At 37.6% G+C, this 15,933-nt stretch overlaps 1 protein-coding gene across 1 annotated transcript in view; it reads left to right on the top strand.

The window, feature by feature from the left end:
• The window catches only part of ipmkb (inositol polyphosphate multikinase b), a 30,944-nt gene extending 16,074 nt beyond the window's left edge, over positions 1–14,870 (top strand). The window contains exons 4-6 of the mRNA XM_044337835.1: positions 1,985–2,157; positions 6,066–6,147; positions 7,161–14,870. Coding sequence (XP_044193770.1) covers positions 1,985–2,157; positions 6,066–6,147; positions 7,161–7,960 — 1,055 coding nt within the window. The 3' untranslated portion in view covers positions 7,961–14,870. The remainder of the gene's footprint in view (positions 1–1,984; positions 2,158–6,065; positions 6,148–7,160) is intronic.
• The last annotated feature ends 1,063 nt before the right edge of the window (positions 14,871–15,933 follow it).

Raw genomic sequence — 15,933 nt, 5'->3', positions numbered from 1 at the left:
AGTCATAACTCAGTCATATCTAAACACACACAGACATGATACATGTTTTTAGATGCAGTGTAACTCCCCTGTGACATCATCAACGCTGATGTGTATTGTGAATAAATATCCATAAATCTGCTTAGAAATCTTAGAAAAAAGATATCAAAACTTGCCTGAGAATCATCAGGTTTTTAAGTTTGGGTTTTATCCAGTGATAGTTGTCTCTACATCCATGGGTACAATGCAAACATGAACTGCTACTAGCTAATTCAGCATACATTTAATGGAAACAAAAGGGAGATATAGCCCTTTTAACATATAGTGCCAAAAGTTTAGGGCTTCAGATGTCAGCATTGAAATCATCATAAATGCCAGTGTGCCAGTTCCATTGGCAGCCATACATGCCTAAGCTGTAACATAAGCAACACCATGTTTGACAGATGAGGTGCTATGCTTTGGGTCATGAGTGGTTCCTTTTTTCTCCACACTTTCCTCTCTCCTCTTTCATTTTGATAGAGGTTTATTTTTATTCCATCAGTCCATAGAACTTTGTTCCAGAGTTCTACCACTTTCTTTTTCTGTCTTTGAGGCTCACCGGGGGTTTGTCTGGTCATCAAATGTTCTCTTGATCGTTGACAAGGAAACATGTCCGCCAACATCCTGGAGAGCATTCTTGACTTGCTTTGCAGTCATTAAGGGGTTTTTCTTCACCATGCAAATTATTTTCTGCTCATCCACAAGGCCTGTGCTTCTCAATCTACATTTTTTCTAGTTTTCCTGTGCACACCTGCTTTTTTAGAACCCAAATGTTGGTTTTGGCAAACCAACTACCTTTGATATCTCTGATAGGTTTTTGCTTTTTTCCAGTGTCATTATTATCTTCTTAACTTGCATGGTCACCTCTTTACACCTCATTTTGACAGACAACTGTCAAAAAGGGGCGGCTGTGGCTCAGGAGGTAGAGCGGGTTGTCCACTAATCAGCGGTTTGATTCCCGGCTCTTCCAGTCTGCATGTCGTTGTGTCCTTGTGCAAGATACTTAACCCTGAATTGCTCCTGATGGCTGTGCCATCAGTGTGAATGTGTGTGAATGATTAGATTTCCTCTGATGGGCAGGTTGGGACCTTGCATGCTAGCCCCTGTAGCCATTCAGCGTATGAATGTGTGTGAATGTAATTCGTAGTGTAAAAGCGCTTTGAGTGGTCAGAAGACTAGAAGGGCGCTATACAAGTACAGTCCATTTACCATTTACCATATACAACTCCACCTCAATTAAATGTCAACTGTCAACTCTGAGCCACGTGTGAGCTCTTTTGTGCTGAACCAACATTGAAATGACACACAGCTGCCCAACAAACATTTAGTAGCCAAGTGTCAAATTACGTTTTAGGCCCTAAACTTTAGGCACTACATGTTTAAAAAGGCTATATCTCCCACACAGTTCTTCCTATGTTGATGTAAACCCACTGAAATTAAAGCTGTAGTCTCCCGTCTTGTTGTTGATAAAAAAAGAGAGAGGATACTAATTAAAGAAAGAGAAGAGAGAATAAAAAGACTTGTTGGCACTTTAATGTAGTATCCATTATTTTATTTCAAATTGAATGTACTGAAGCAGAGAACCTAAAGATCAAAAGATGTATACCTGTCCAAATACTAACTGTCTGGACTATATTTGCCCTGTGTTGAAACCAGCGGAAAAATACTCAATTATCACAACTCTGAATTGTGCCGGGGATAAATATTATCCAATATTTTGCCTGTATCACACAGAGTGAGGAGGAATTCACTGCAGGTTTTATAGGCTGTTGAGTAAAATCCTCCCACATCACACTGTAAACATTTCTCTGGTCAGTATTTTCTGAAATACTGAAGTCAAGAAAGAGAAATATGTTGTGGGCAATTACAATTTTGTCATGAAAAGCCAACATCAGTCTCCTATGATCAAGCTAGTAATAGCGACATACCACTCATCATCAGTGTTGTGTCTTTGCCGCTGATTCAGACCTGTACCTGAAGCTGGAAGATGTGACTCGACGCTTCGTCAAGCCGTGCATCATGGACGTGAAGCTGGGCCAGCGGAGCTACGATCCGTTCGCTTCGCAGGAGAAACGAGAACAGCAGATCAGGAAATACCCACTGATGGAGGAGATAGGCTTCCTGGTCCTGGGCATGAGGGTAAGTGGGACCTGTTGTTGTGTTTCTGTGGATCTGGACACTTGTCTGTGGTCTCTTAATGTAATGTTTTAGAAGTTTGATTAATGCCTCTTATTGTACTAATCATTGAAACAGGCCTATATCATAAAGCTCTCTCAGGTGGAGTTGAGCTGTAACCTCAGTAAATATTTTGGAATGTCATTACTTAATTAGCATATATTTCTAAGAAGTATCACATTATAATTTCTTTTTTGAGTTTGATGATGTCAGACCAATTGCAGCACTGAACCGCAGCTATTGAGCTGTTCTTCACCTGGATGGCACAGATAGTGTGTAATCACACACAAATTTGTGCTGTAATACTGAATCTCATCTGTATTAACTGAACCATAATCAGCAATATCAATCAATTGTAGAATGGATTTAAGTATCAAACAAAACCCGATGACACAACCGTATACTGTTTTTCCAAAAATTGTATAGACAGCATCATGACAGCAATTGGGGGGGAAAAAAAAGTCTGATTAAAAGCTACTGAAATAATTAGTCAATAAAAGATCTGTATGTAAAAATGAAAACAGGTAAAAGAACAGAAAACCGTCAGGAAGTTTAAAAAGCTTACTCTAGTTTTCCCTATGCTGTAAAAGTATTTTTTGTTTTATGAAGTTATATATTTCAGGGTATATTCTCCTCATCATGTATGCTGTAGTGTTTCCTCCCAAGTCTCCCACATGGACACAGGTTAGCTAGTTCCATGTCATCATCCATCAAGTCTAACAATCTGCTTGCTTATTGTAACTAACTGAGATAATATATGATAATAATATAATATGATAATTACATCAAAATACCCTAGTAAGACAGGAATATGAGTGATTAATAACACCTTTCATACACAGAGTGATGAACAAAATGAAATGAGTCGATGTTTAACCCGTGATGTGTTAAATATGTGGTTTACTGAGCATAAAGAACACACACAGGACCGCATCGTCCTGATCTCATTACCATATATGTAGTTTGGGTAGCTAACCTGCCCTGATTGCTCTTAATTATGAAATAAACACACACACACACACACACTCGACCTCCTCCCATGTAAAGAGGTCTTTTACTTACGAAGCTGTTTGTTGAATCTGTTGTTTTTCTCCAGGCTGTGGAGCTGTAAACACACATAATGATAGAGTCTCATTATTGGGTCCACATGGGGGAGACAGAGAGAGGACAGGAAAGAGAAAGAGAACGCCTTATCTGTCAGAAAGGAAGAGAGTCAAATAGCGAAACGTTTATCACTTTGATCAGTTTCCATTGCAACCTGCCGTCAACATCATCATCATTAACTGTCCCGACGTGGGTTTTCCTGCCCGCTGAAATACACAAACATGAAACAACAAACAGGAAAAAAAATTTCATCAGTCTCATTTTGTTTTCTATCTATATTCAGAATGGTTAGAAAGTTATCGGTATGCATAGCAATGTGGAAAGCAGGACTAACTAAAACGACTTTAACAAACTCGCTGGCATTCCACCAGTTGAGTCACTGCTCTAGGATACTGTGGCCGTCAATTTTCATTGTTTTCTGATGTTTTATAGACCAACAGTTGATCAAAAAAAAAATATTGACAGCTTAATCACTAATGAAAATAATCTTTAGCTGCAGCTCTAGATAAAATAAATGAATCATCTCCAAGGCCTGTTTGTCAAAGTTATCAGAACAAATTGGTAAGACAATCCAGCCCTGGAGTTCCATACTTCTACATTCATCTGTCTGTTCCTGATGCACAAAGAAAGAAGGTCTGTTGATGTTTGGTACAAACCTAAATTAAGAACATCATGTCTGATGAAAACCAGCTACAGTGTGGAGCTTTATGTGAAGCAGTATTTAACCAAAGGCAAAGATCTCTGTGTGCACAGTGAGGTTCAGGACAGGTACTGTAAATTACCATCAGTTATAGAAACAGGCATGATTCATGTATAATGTCTCCCTGAAGAGAAAAGATTGCTATGTGAGGTAGGTGAGACTGAAGACAAAGTCCATTTTATGCTTATGGCTCATTATATGATGATTGAAGAACTACACCGTTTCGTAAAATGTCCTTAATTTCTGATAAACTTTTCTGGATTTATAATTATAATTATATTATATTGATTATTACATGGATTTTTCTGATTCGTTTGAGGAAATGAGTAAAATATTTATAACTGCCAACTGCATGATGAAATAGCCCATTGACTGGTGGGTTGTCTTATCTCATCCTCAGTGTAAATGACAGTCTGTATATGACTGCAGGTCTCCAGCCTTTGCAAACCCATCATAAATGTACCGTCAGCTTGTGGACTTAAGCTAAGTGCTCTGATGTTTGCTCATATGATCTCTATGGAGACCGGTGGAGGATAATGTACAGCAGGTGAACGTAATGTTTGTAGAAGTTACATGTAACTTAGCATATTAAAACCTATATATCTTTCAAAACTTGACTTCAACCTTTGAGGCTAATAACTGACATCGGTATTCTAAAAATAAAAAAATCTGATCAGCCAGTGTTCATTTCCTAACATAAATGTATTACATAAACATTTTTGAGAAGGAGTCCTTCAATTTCTTAAAGAATTGGAACCAAGATATTATTATTATAACCTTTTATTTAAACAGGGAATCTCACTAAGATCAAGGTATTTTTTATAAGTGAGCACAGCATAAGAAACTAGAACAGAGATAAAACGGACAACAAAACGCTGCCAATCACACACAAGTACATACAGACAACACCAGAAACAACCACAGACATCTATGAAAAAGGTACCAAAATTAAATCCATCCAATTATATAAGACTGTCAAGTTTTAAAGTCCTTTGTTTTAGTCCCTTAGAAGAGACAGAGATGCTTCACCAATAGAGTGAACTCTGTAAAGCTGAACTACTTTAATAGAACAGGGGGTCTGGAGATACAGTTTGGTACTGAACTGGGAAAACTCCCATACGTATCTCTGCTATGTGTTTGTTTAGACAGAGAGGAGACTATTTAGTGGTAATGATTTTCTCGATGGAGGAGTGATAGTAGGGGAGGAGAGAGATTAACAGGAAAAGATAAGAAGAAGTGATTGAGGAGAGAATCTTCTTGATAAGTGTGAAACTGTGAAGCCCTTAATAGGATCAGTAGTATGCCCGTCGTTTTTAGATTCATATTTTAAATGTTACAAAAGTTCCTTGAACACTCAAAAAGGTATAAAGTGTAAGTATTTAACCTGAGCCTTATTTTGGTTTGGTTGGTTTTTGTTCTCATGGAGATCAGCTATGTTAAAATGTTTCTTTACCTCCATTAACAGGAAGTGCAGCAGTTGATCCAAAAAGTGAATGAAACACATCTGTCGTCCTTGTAGCAGTTACAGGTCTTAATATAGGTGTGATGAACAGTGAGCGTAGGTATCCATCTCAGTCGCCTGTAGTGTATAGTATATATGTCAACTTGTACCATGATATTACTCAGCATGCAGCCAGGCTTCTATTAACCTTTAACCTGCAATAGTCGATATTCTGGCCTATCTATCTCTTTAGCCAGTACAACAGGAGGTCAGTTAGATGTGGTGGAGGCAGGTGTTGGTGTAAAGTAGCTGTGTTGTTTGACCACTAGGTGGAGCCAGTGTTGCTGTTCTTGAGAGAGAACCAGCAGTCATTCATCATCATTCTTGGGTTAACAACTATTTTGCTACCATTTATCTGTTGACCTTTGCATTGTGAGGGTTGCTTTTGCTTCTCTTCTTCATTAATTTAACAAATCTTCTTAATGAATTTATAAATGCTATGAGGATGTATCAGAGTTGAGCTGGGCAATAGGAGTGGTTTTATTTGCTGTTGGTTCACAGCAAAATTTCTTTTCACAAATACAGCCCACACAAACTCCAAATGTTATGTATTTTCTTGTATTTTAGGTGTACAAGCTTTGCAGTGACACATTTGACTCGTACGACCAGCACTATGGCAGAGGACTGGTTCAGGACACTATTAAAGATGGTATGTAATTGTATACCTACTGTACAAGTATAAGTCTCAGCAAGGGGTTAATAAATATACTAATAATATATATAATAAATATACTATAGTTCCTTACTTCAAATAGGAAAGTGTGTGGCTGCCAGTATTAAAGTTAAATCATTTAATCAAATAAAAATGTTATTTTCCTTTTACGTGTGCATGATGTATATCAAAATATGTTTTGTTTTTCTTCATTTTCATGTATGAAAATGTATGATTACTGCAAAAATGTCAATAACAACTCAACTAATAACTAATTAATAATTTTCACTGTTCTCCCAAGTGTAACACTGACTGAAAGAGAGATGACTGACTTCACTGGATCCTTCCATTGCGGAACATTTTATTTCAAGCTAAAATCAAAGGTTTCCGACTTTAAATGCAAAAGTCCAGTTTGAAGTTTAATTTTAGTTTTCACATGTCAATCCATTTGAAAATGAAAAGTCACACGTTAAATTTCATAATCCTCATGTCAATGTTACGCTTAGGAGTATGCGGAAAATGATTATTCAGTGTTTTCTTTTTCATTCAGGCAGTAATTTCCATTTTCAAACATGAAAATAAAAATTTAATTTTGAAATGTTAGTTTAAATTTTTATTTAAATCACTTGAATGAGAAAGTGTGTCTCTACTTTTGACTGGCACTTTATGTCAACATTACATTATTGTTGTGAGGTAACACACCACACTGTGCTGTCAAACTTCACACTGCACAGAAATAAATGGAAACCAATGGGTGCATGGAACCGCTGCAACAATGTAGCACACACATTCATAACTGGTCAGCAAAAGTGTAAAGTATACTTTATTTAAGTCAAGGGGCTAAAACCTGCACACATAGTGGTATCATCATTTAGGCTTAGACTTAATGGATATCGTATGAAATGCTTTCATAACAGACTTTTTTTAGAAACATCTCTCCTCTCCTCTCCTCTCCTCTCCTCTCCTCTCCTCTCCTCTCCTCTCCTCTCCTCTCCTCTCCTCTCCTCCAGGCCTCGCTAAATTCTTCAACAATGGTGTTTGTCTGAGGAAGGATGCAGTGTCAGCCAGCATCCGCAGAGTGCAGCGCATCCTCCACTGGTTTGAGTCCCAGCACCAGCTGGCCTTCTACGCCAGCTCCCTTCTCTTTGTCTATGAGGGCCTGCCCTCCTCTTTCTCCTCATCTTCCTTTTCTTCCCTTCTCACCACCCCAACGATCAGCCCGACTGCAGGTGACGGCGGTCGGGGCGGGGAGGAGAAAGGGAGACAGGAAGGGGCGGACCAGAAAGAGGAAGTGGCTGAGTACAACAACAACAATATTCAGGTGGCGGTGCCCTGGGACTACAGCCTAGCCACCATTTACACCAACCACAGGAAAGGTGGCCTCCACCACTGTGCCAAGAGTCATCTCCATGGCAACAGTGGAGACGGTGACAGTGTGGAGACAACAGTGAGCTCAGTTTCTGGAGATAACATATCAGTGCTGTGTGAGGAAGACAACTCCGCATGGAAACGAACAGGTGAGTCACAGCAACCACCGAACGGAAACGGAAACAAATCACAACTGGAAGGGAAGGATGAGGATGGAGAGAGGGAGGACAGCAGCAGCAGCAGCAGCACAAGGAGAGAAGAGGAGGAAACGAAAGGACGAGGAGGCGACGCAACAGATAGAAGCGGAGGAGACGCTGAGGTGGAGGTCAGAATGATCGACTTTGCCCATGTTTTCCCGAGCGAGAGCCATGATCATGGCTACATCTACGGCCTCAAACACCTGCTAACAGTGCTGGAGCAGATCCTCTGTGATGCCACCTAGATCTTGACTTATCCTGACCCTCTCTTTACCTCCTGACCTGCTTAAAGTGAACCACTGTCTCCTCCCTGTCAACACTCCCTCCTTAAAAGACAGAAACCTTAGAGGAGAGAGGGAAGCATCAAAAAAGTGAATATCATCATCATCATCTCACCCGATTGTGATGGTCCATTAGTCGTGTGTGTGTGAGTGTGTGTGTGTGTGTGTGTGTTTGTCTGTCTGAGTGGAGGTAGTAGAGGCTGACAGCTGTGTTTTCCCTGTGAACAGCAGTACTCATGTACTAATCGATCCATGAAGGCATTACGACCCTGTTAGACACATCTGCTTCAGCTGCTTGGTTTACTGATGCTCATACAAGCTCTACAATGTCACCTGACTACCTGTAGTCCATTTGAAATGATATATTTTTATACCATGTTCACTGAAAATAACTGGAAGGTTTGTGTTAAAATTATATCTCAGTACACCTGAAATCAGGAGTAAGCCAGAGATCTTTCTATACCGCATATGGGTAGTAACTATCCCTTTAATATCTCTGGTTGTATCGGACCGTTTAAGAGAAATGCTGCAAATCAGTGAGCAGTACAGTTTTATGGCAGTATTAGCTCTACAGGAGTGAGGTGTGATCAAATACTTAATTTTTCAGATGCGATTCACGAGATTAGCTGAAAGAAAAGTTGACTATATCATGATATGATATATATATAAATATATATACAATTAATACTGTGATACAAGATTTTATTGATATTGCCTTCCTCCCCACCTCCAGTTCCAGTGCTTTCAACTTAATCACTTCATCAGTTAATAAAGTATGTTCAGTTGTCAGGGCGATGGATCTGTTGACATGTAAGCTTAGTAGCTGTTACAGTTTCATCCATAGACATCCAGTCATCCCATTAAAACAAAGGACGATTTTGACAAGCATCAGAAATGGATCTGGTGTTATATGACCAGTACCAATCCAACCAAAACATTCTTGGATCAGGCCAGGACTCCTGGTCCTGTGGATAGGCTCACTCTCTTCAGCTCGAAAGGTTTTCATCAGCATATGCAGTTTGCTCAGTTGTCAAGGAAACAGATCTGTTGACACGCTCCTTCAGTAGCTGTTATGATTCGGGATTGGGATCATGTTCACAGGTTTTCCCCTGGAGTTTTTTTGATGGATGGCGATCCGTTTCCACAGGATCAGGACTTAAGCCGATCTATTGGTTTTATATACTGAAACTCCATTTTTCATTTTCAGTGAATTCAAAATCAGACAGAGTTGGTGCATTTTGGTTAAGATGAGGTGTCATCACATCATCAACTATTTCACCATGCTGTCTGCCTAGAAAACTACCTAAACTTCAGTAACTGTTAGAAATAGCACAATTCAACTTTATTCTGCTACAGCACAAACATTTTTTTTTATCTGCTGACAGTCAACCATAGGGATTAACTGGATTGGATTCATTTAGGTTTAACGTACACTGTTAAATTACAAACAAACCAAGACCTGGAAACAAAAGTCCCTTCAGGAGTCCATTGAAAGCAACAAGAGTTAGATAAGGGTTCAGAACGGCCTCTCCAAGCTTAAACTGACACAGATTTGCTGTGAGTTTGTGAGCATCAGGCAAACCAAGACATCTGGAGAATTTAATGTTTAAGGTGGGCCATCATTTTGTGTTTTTGTTTAAACCACTGTCAACAGGTATCTAACTCAGGTAAATTTACTGTAAGAATGAATACTTAATATTACTACTTTTATCCTCTCAGCAAGATGATCCTCATGCTGTCTGGTTGTTAAGTTCAAAAGGATTGTTTTATATAGTCTTACTCAATGTTTATCTTATCTCATGATTAACCTTATCTCATCAATTTTGACCTTCGAGTCATGTTTTTGACCTCTTAACCTTACAATGACCTTACACACATTGTATTGTCTTTTACCATGGCTGTTTTAATTGCTGTTGTACATGTTTGGCTGCCAAATAACCTCTCCTGTCAGAATCCTGTGCTCTTGCTGTGTTCTGATTATGTGATGTCCCCCTCTGTCTGCCCTGGTTTGAGGAACGGGATTATATCACTGATGTCATACCTTGCACTCCCCATTTAAAAAAAAAAAAACAACCCTTTATTCATATCAAAAGGTAATACTGCTCATGAGTATGTTGGATTTTAATCATGAGTTATTCTATCATTAAGTTATTGTAATGTAATGTTGATTTGTAACTGGGGAACAGTAGGAAAACTCTGGTGAGTTGACTGTTTTGGAGGTTTTTGGGTTGGACAGAAGTGACATGTTATACTATATGACACATGATGTGCTGTGATGGGTTAATATGATATTATCTAATATGATGCGACTTTTATAACAATTTTAAGATTGTAGTAATAAGAAACATGCTGTTTTAGTGAGAGTCGACTGACAGACTCAGCAGAAAGTGACAGAATGATGAAGAGAAAGACAGCGACTGAATGGTTTTATTATTTGTTTTTTTGGCTCGGTGCAGATGGGCAGAAATGTGAGATTACTGATCGCTAGTAAAACAGAAGTCAGCACATCCGTTGTACACTAAACTAAGCTGGAGACACCCTCAGTAATAGGGTTTTTTTTGGTCACATTTGGTAGGGTTTGACTAATATGGGTTTTTAGGCTGATACAGACTGATGCTGGATATAGTCAGTATATATTGCACAATTCTGATATTCTCATACCAGGCATATCAAAGGTTTAGTGGAACTGTATCATGAATAAAGCTCTCCAGTTAACTGATAATATTCCTGTAGCTTTGATATGATGTATGGAAGCCCAACAGCCCTGGTTGCTACAAAAAATCCACTGTCCTGTCTTTGAGATAGTGACTATTCTCCTTTTCTATAGAAAACAAATTAAGCTTAGTTGACCAAAAAAAAAACAATTTTATCACAATTTTATCAAGGTCCACTTAATGCTTTTTCTGGAACTTTCAGATATATTCATGGCTTTCAGTAACAGATGGAGTTTCATCCACTGTTCAGATTATAATCTAATTTAAATATTGTTTCATGTGCAAATATTTTATCAGCATTTGATATCTCATAGCCACAAGTAGGAATGACTCCACAATGAAACACAGCTACACAAACTGTAAAGTATGAAAGCTTAAGATAGAAATAAAGCAGAGTTACCAATGGAGCCCCAAGACAGGTTCACTGTCTGGTTTGTAGTAATATGATACATTTCAATTCAGTTCACCAACTGTTGTCATCTCAGGCAGGAGAATTTAAAAAGTGCAAATATGTTTGGTAATATGCAGCCCTGAAAGACATATAGACTGAACCCTCAGTAGGTTTTACAGTTAAACAGCACTGAAGATGTTTAGATCCTCAGTCAGTCTGTGAAGTCCATATCCTATAATCCTATATATTGGTCTAACCCTACTTTCCAGTGTGATGATTGCAAATGAAATGTTCTGTCTCTCAGCTTTGTCTTCACACTTAAGACAGCGTGTTTTTGATTATTTGAATACCTAAGAGACTCAACTGTGAGTTTTTAAGATTGTTTGCTGTACTTTTTTTTTTTTTTTCATTTATCCTCCTGTAATGGTAAGCAGTTCTTTCTCTGCCACTGTCTGCTCTTAAGGTTTCAGTACCAGTCGACTGACTCCACAACCTGCTCTCGACACTAACGTTGGAGCTGCTTTAACATGTGAGTGTCACTGCCCCAGCATGCCACAAACCATATGCACAGGCCTCTCCAGTTTATGTAGCGTGTAAAACATGAATATAATGATAAAATAATGTAACTCCATTAGATGTATTATGATTTTAATCGGAATCAAAAGAAACTGCGAACTCTTAAAATATAATATTTTCTCTAACATTCTTACTTTTTAATAAACTTGATCGTTTGTTTGGAATAATCAAGGTGAAAGTCTAGTAGAGTCTTTTAAAGGATGTTTACGGGAGTTTAAGGTTGTTTTTTTTTTTTTTTTTTATCACTGCCTTATTTTCTGTTGATGACTCCATGTTGTCTCTGTGTTTTGAATATTGACTATTGATCATTCTGGCAGCTTTGTGAATCTCCTCGCTGTGTTTCCAGCTCATTGTATCATGGCAAGCTAACAAAAACCATATCATGCATTTTTATACAGGGCATTGTCGATAGAATTGGTTTCATGATTGACTGTCAGTGATGCCACTTTTGACCATTCAGTCAGTGTGAGTCAGATAATCAGGACATGTTACTGAGACGTGGAGTTCAAGTGTAGGCGGGCAACAAAATGTTACACACATATACTGGAAGCGGCTGCTTTTTACACAAAAATACCTGACCAGCATTTAATCCATTCATGTTTAACCCATTTATTACAAATCAGCTCTACTTTCCATTACAGCCATCTATTTTATACAGCAGACCACAGCGTTTTACATTGTTCAAAATGTTATTCCTGATTTTCAGCCTGCCATTGGTATCCATTCCACACCATGTCTGATTTTTATTGTCATTTATAAATGAAGATTGAATTATCATAAAAAAATAAATAAATAAAAGCAGACATGATGGTCACTATGGAGTCCTTTACACATTGCTCATATGACATTTCAGTCCTCAAGACTAAAATGTAATATGAGCAATATGTAGAATAATTTTTCCAAAAGATATAAGGATGATAAATCTCATTATATTAGTGTTGGGCTGATAAACCATCAGAAAAAGACAGATTGATGAAAACACAACATGGACATGCAGTTTCAGTAGAAGTGTAACTGGTTTGGGTGCATCACCTGCTTCTCTGACTTTCCACCACTGATGATCAGAATGCAGAATGTTAGATTGACAATGACAGTGATCAGATGAGATGGTCAAAGTGAGTCTGTGGTAGGTTCGGCTGTACTGTACGTTGCTTTCTATATATACTCTACTAATTTGTTTACATTTCAACTGCTCTCCTCATGGCCAGGAAAGGTCAACTAGAGGCCAGAACATGATTTCTACTCTGTAACTCCAGGACTTTAAGGATTGTTGGGTACTGGGTTAACTTTTTTTCTTTGTTTTTTTTTTATTGACTATCATGCACTGTAGACTAATGAAATAGCCCATGTATGACATCTGTTGTACACATTTTCTTTCTCCTGAAAACAAAATGCAGGACTAGCTGCTCTTTATTAAAGGACCATAAAGGTGGTTTGACATGTTTTAGACCATTAACTACAAACCATGTGTTCTTTACATTCCCACCAGCCATTTTCAATACATACTGCATCATCTCATAATCAGTTATGTCAAATCCACTGTTTTTATCATCATCTCTATTGTTAAATTGCCAGCATCAGATCTGTTCAAATCATCTAGTAATCACACTCAGAACTATTTGAAGAAAGTTGATGGAGGCTGTTATGTGTCTTTTCATACATGTGTCATGAGAGATCAGGCTGTTTTACTACAGTAATGGCAAAATGAATGCAAATCAAGTCCAATCAGACACTGAATATCCCAAGTAAGTTAAAGTAAATGAACAGAAATTAAAATTACAATGTAAAATAAGTTACTCTAAATCAGATGAAGATAACAACTGATAATTCTAAGTTGGATAATTTTTGACATTAAGTTAAATTGTCAATCTTAGTTCCAGAGTGATATGCTCATTTCTTTTCAGTACACTTCACAGAGATTTGACATTATTGGGATATAGTCACGCATTTTGAAGTAGAGGCTCTTTTGTTCTCATTTCTAGATCCTCTACCACAGAAAGGTCTCTGGATGTCAAAAAAAACAACATTTTTATGTGAAGAAACATCCAAATTCTCATATTTAACACTCCTCTAAGAAGATTCACAAAAAAGAAGAGCAACCACTGTAAATATTGCAGAAAACTTAAAGTAACTGCAATATAATTGTCATAGCAATGAAGTGAAACCCATGGCTGCCTAATGGGAGGAAAGCCATCTAAAACCTGATGGAATTCTTTTTAAAATGGGCCTCAGTAATGTGAAATCTACAAAGTTAATGGACTAAAACATGCAAAAGTGTAGCTCCTTAATGGGTACCAGTAAGAAAAAGTGAGGAGGGTAAGGAGGACACTTGTGTCTTTCCAGCCAATCAGAATCATTTGCTTTCAGTTATGACGACAGCTTCATCTGAAACCATTTCACATCCCACTTTGCCGTCTGTTTGGTTTCTTAACGCTGCATTCATGGCATGTGGGAGTAATCATTCACTACATTTATCAGAGATCTAAGCTGCATTCACCAGTTCACAGTTGAGATGACTACATTTTCAAAAGATCCATACAGTCTTTGACACAAATGCAGTGTTAAGGAAAGAAAACAGTATCTTGCACACATTTTGCTGAAAAGCAACACAAGTCATATTTGAAAAATCCATCTCTGGTTCTGATTGGATGTGATATCTTTCAACCTTTTTCTTCTGGGTGACAACTTTTGATCCACTTAAGTGTCTTCATGTGATGCCTGATTCAGGTGTAACTGTACAGTCAGGATGGCTGACTGGAATAACATTCATGTGTGTAAAGGCTGAACAGTGTGAATGGTGTCGCTGGGCTGCCATCATAAAAACAAAAACTTTTTGAAGGATAGAAATGTGGCAGGTCCAGTTCAGCTTCTCTACCAGTGCTGGATTTCTGTGAAAGCTCGGCTACCTGCTGACAGAGAGATGTACAACTGAAATCCAGCATATGGAGTTGTGTGAGGAACTGAGCCTGCCCTGCTGAGCCCTGTAATGGAACTGAGCTCTTAAAAATTCATTGTGGATTTTGAAGAGTGTTTGAATTTTGATATACTGGATTTAATATGTCTTATAAATGAGCCTAAAGCTGAACAGAAATATAATCAGTGTACATAAGGAGAGGAACTCAAACAGTTAAAGTCCCTCTACAACTACAAACCTGATACTCATTATTTTTCAACAATAAAAATATTAATCAAACTGGTTTTTGTCCTTTTGTATGTTTTTGAATGATTTTGTTTTGCATTTCATTTGAAGGTGTCATAGCTTTCATAGATAGAGCCATAGCAAGAATACTTACATTAAATATTAAATAGCACACATCAATAAGTTCCATCTGGATTTATGATAGACACACCAGTCAAAAAACATGGTTAATGTATGACTTAAAACCTGAGAGGGGAGCTATATGAGTGTATTTCTTTGCAAAAATAACACTAAACATCATTTTGAGAAATTATAAGTGTATTACTTTTTGTATCTTGGTATGTTGAAGTACCTCACCTTAAATACTCACGCATTATCAATATTCTACCTGGTTGATGTGACATCTTGAAACCTATTTCCCAGTGCAAAGTATGTGCATGTGTGACAAGCATCAATGTAGTCTACTACTGTAGTGCTATTGTCACTAATTTAATCACCTTTTTAAGATACTTAACATGTGAGTGAGAAAAGCTATAAACATGTGTGTAAGTTAATATAGAATTAACTGCAGTAGAAGATTCAATAATGTTTTTCAGTAATAAAATGGATTCCCAGTTACTGAGCTGCAATCATTTATTTCTGCTTTTAAAAACAGGCCCATATGATAACTTTGACTGTTAAGTGGATACAGTCTGTAACATCTGAAAGTTCTGCTTCATGCCATCAGTTGATAGAATGCATATGACCAGTTATGTAAAATAAACAGAGGTGGATGGAGCCTCAGTGCAGAATCTTCAGCAAAGAATCACATTTAATTTATTCCAATAAGCATCCAATCATTCCTTTTTAGGAATGGATGATATGGATAAAATCCTTTATAACCATATATGTAATTTCATATTGTGATATATATATATATATATATATATATATATATATATATATATATATATATATATATATATATATATATATATATATATATATATATATATGTGTGTGTGTGTGTGTGTGTGTGTGTGTGTGTGTGTGTGTGTGTGTGTGTGTGTGATATATATATATAGATGTTCAATGTCCTCTTGATGGTGGACTCATGAACATTTACTGTAGCAACTAC

This window comes from Thunnus albacares, chromosome 20, assembly GCF_914725855.1.
Source record: "Thunnus albacares chromosome 20, fThuAlb1.1, whole genome shotgun sequence".
NCBI classification, from domain to species: domain Eukaryota; kingdom Metazoa; phylum Chordata; class Actinopteri; order Scombriformes; family Scombridae; genus Thunnus; species Thunnus albacares.
Note: the sequence above shows the minus strand (reverse complement) of the source record. Positions and strands in the feature narration are given on the sequence as shown.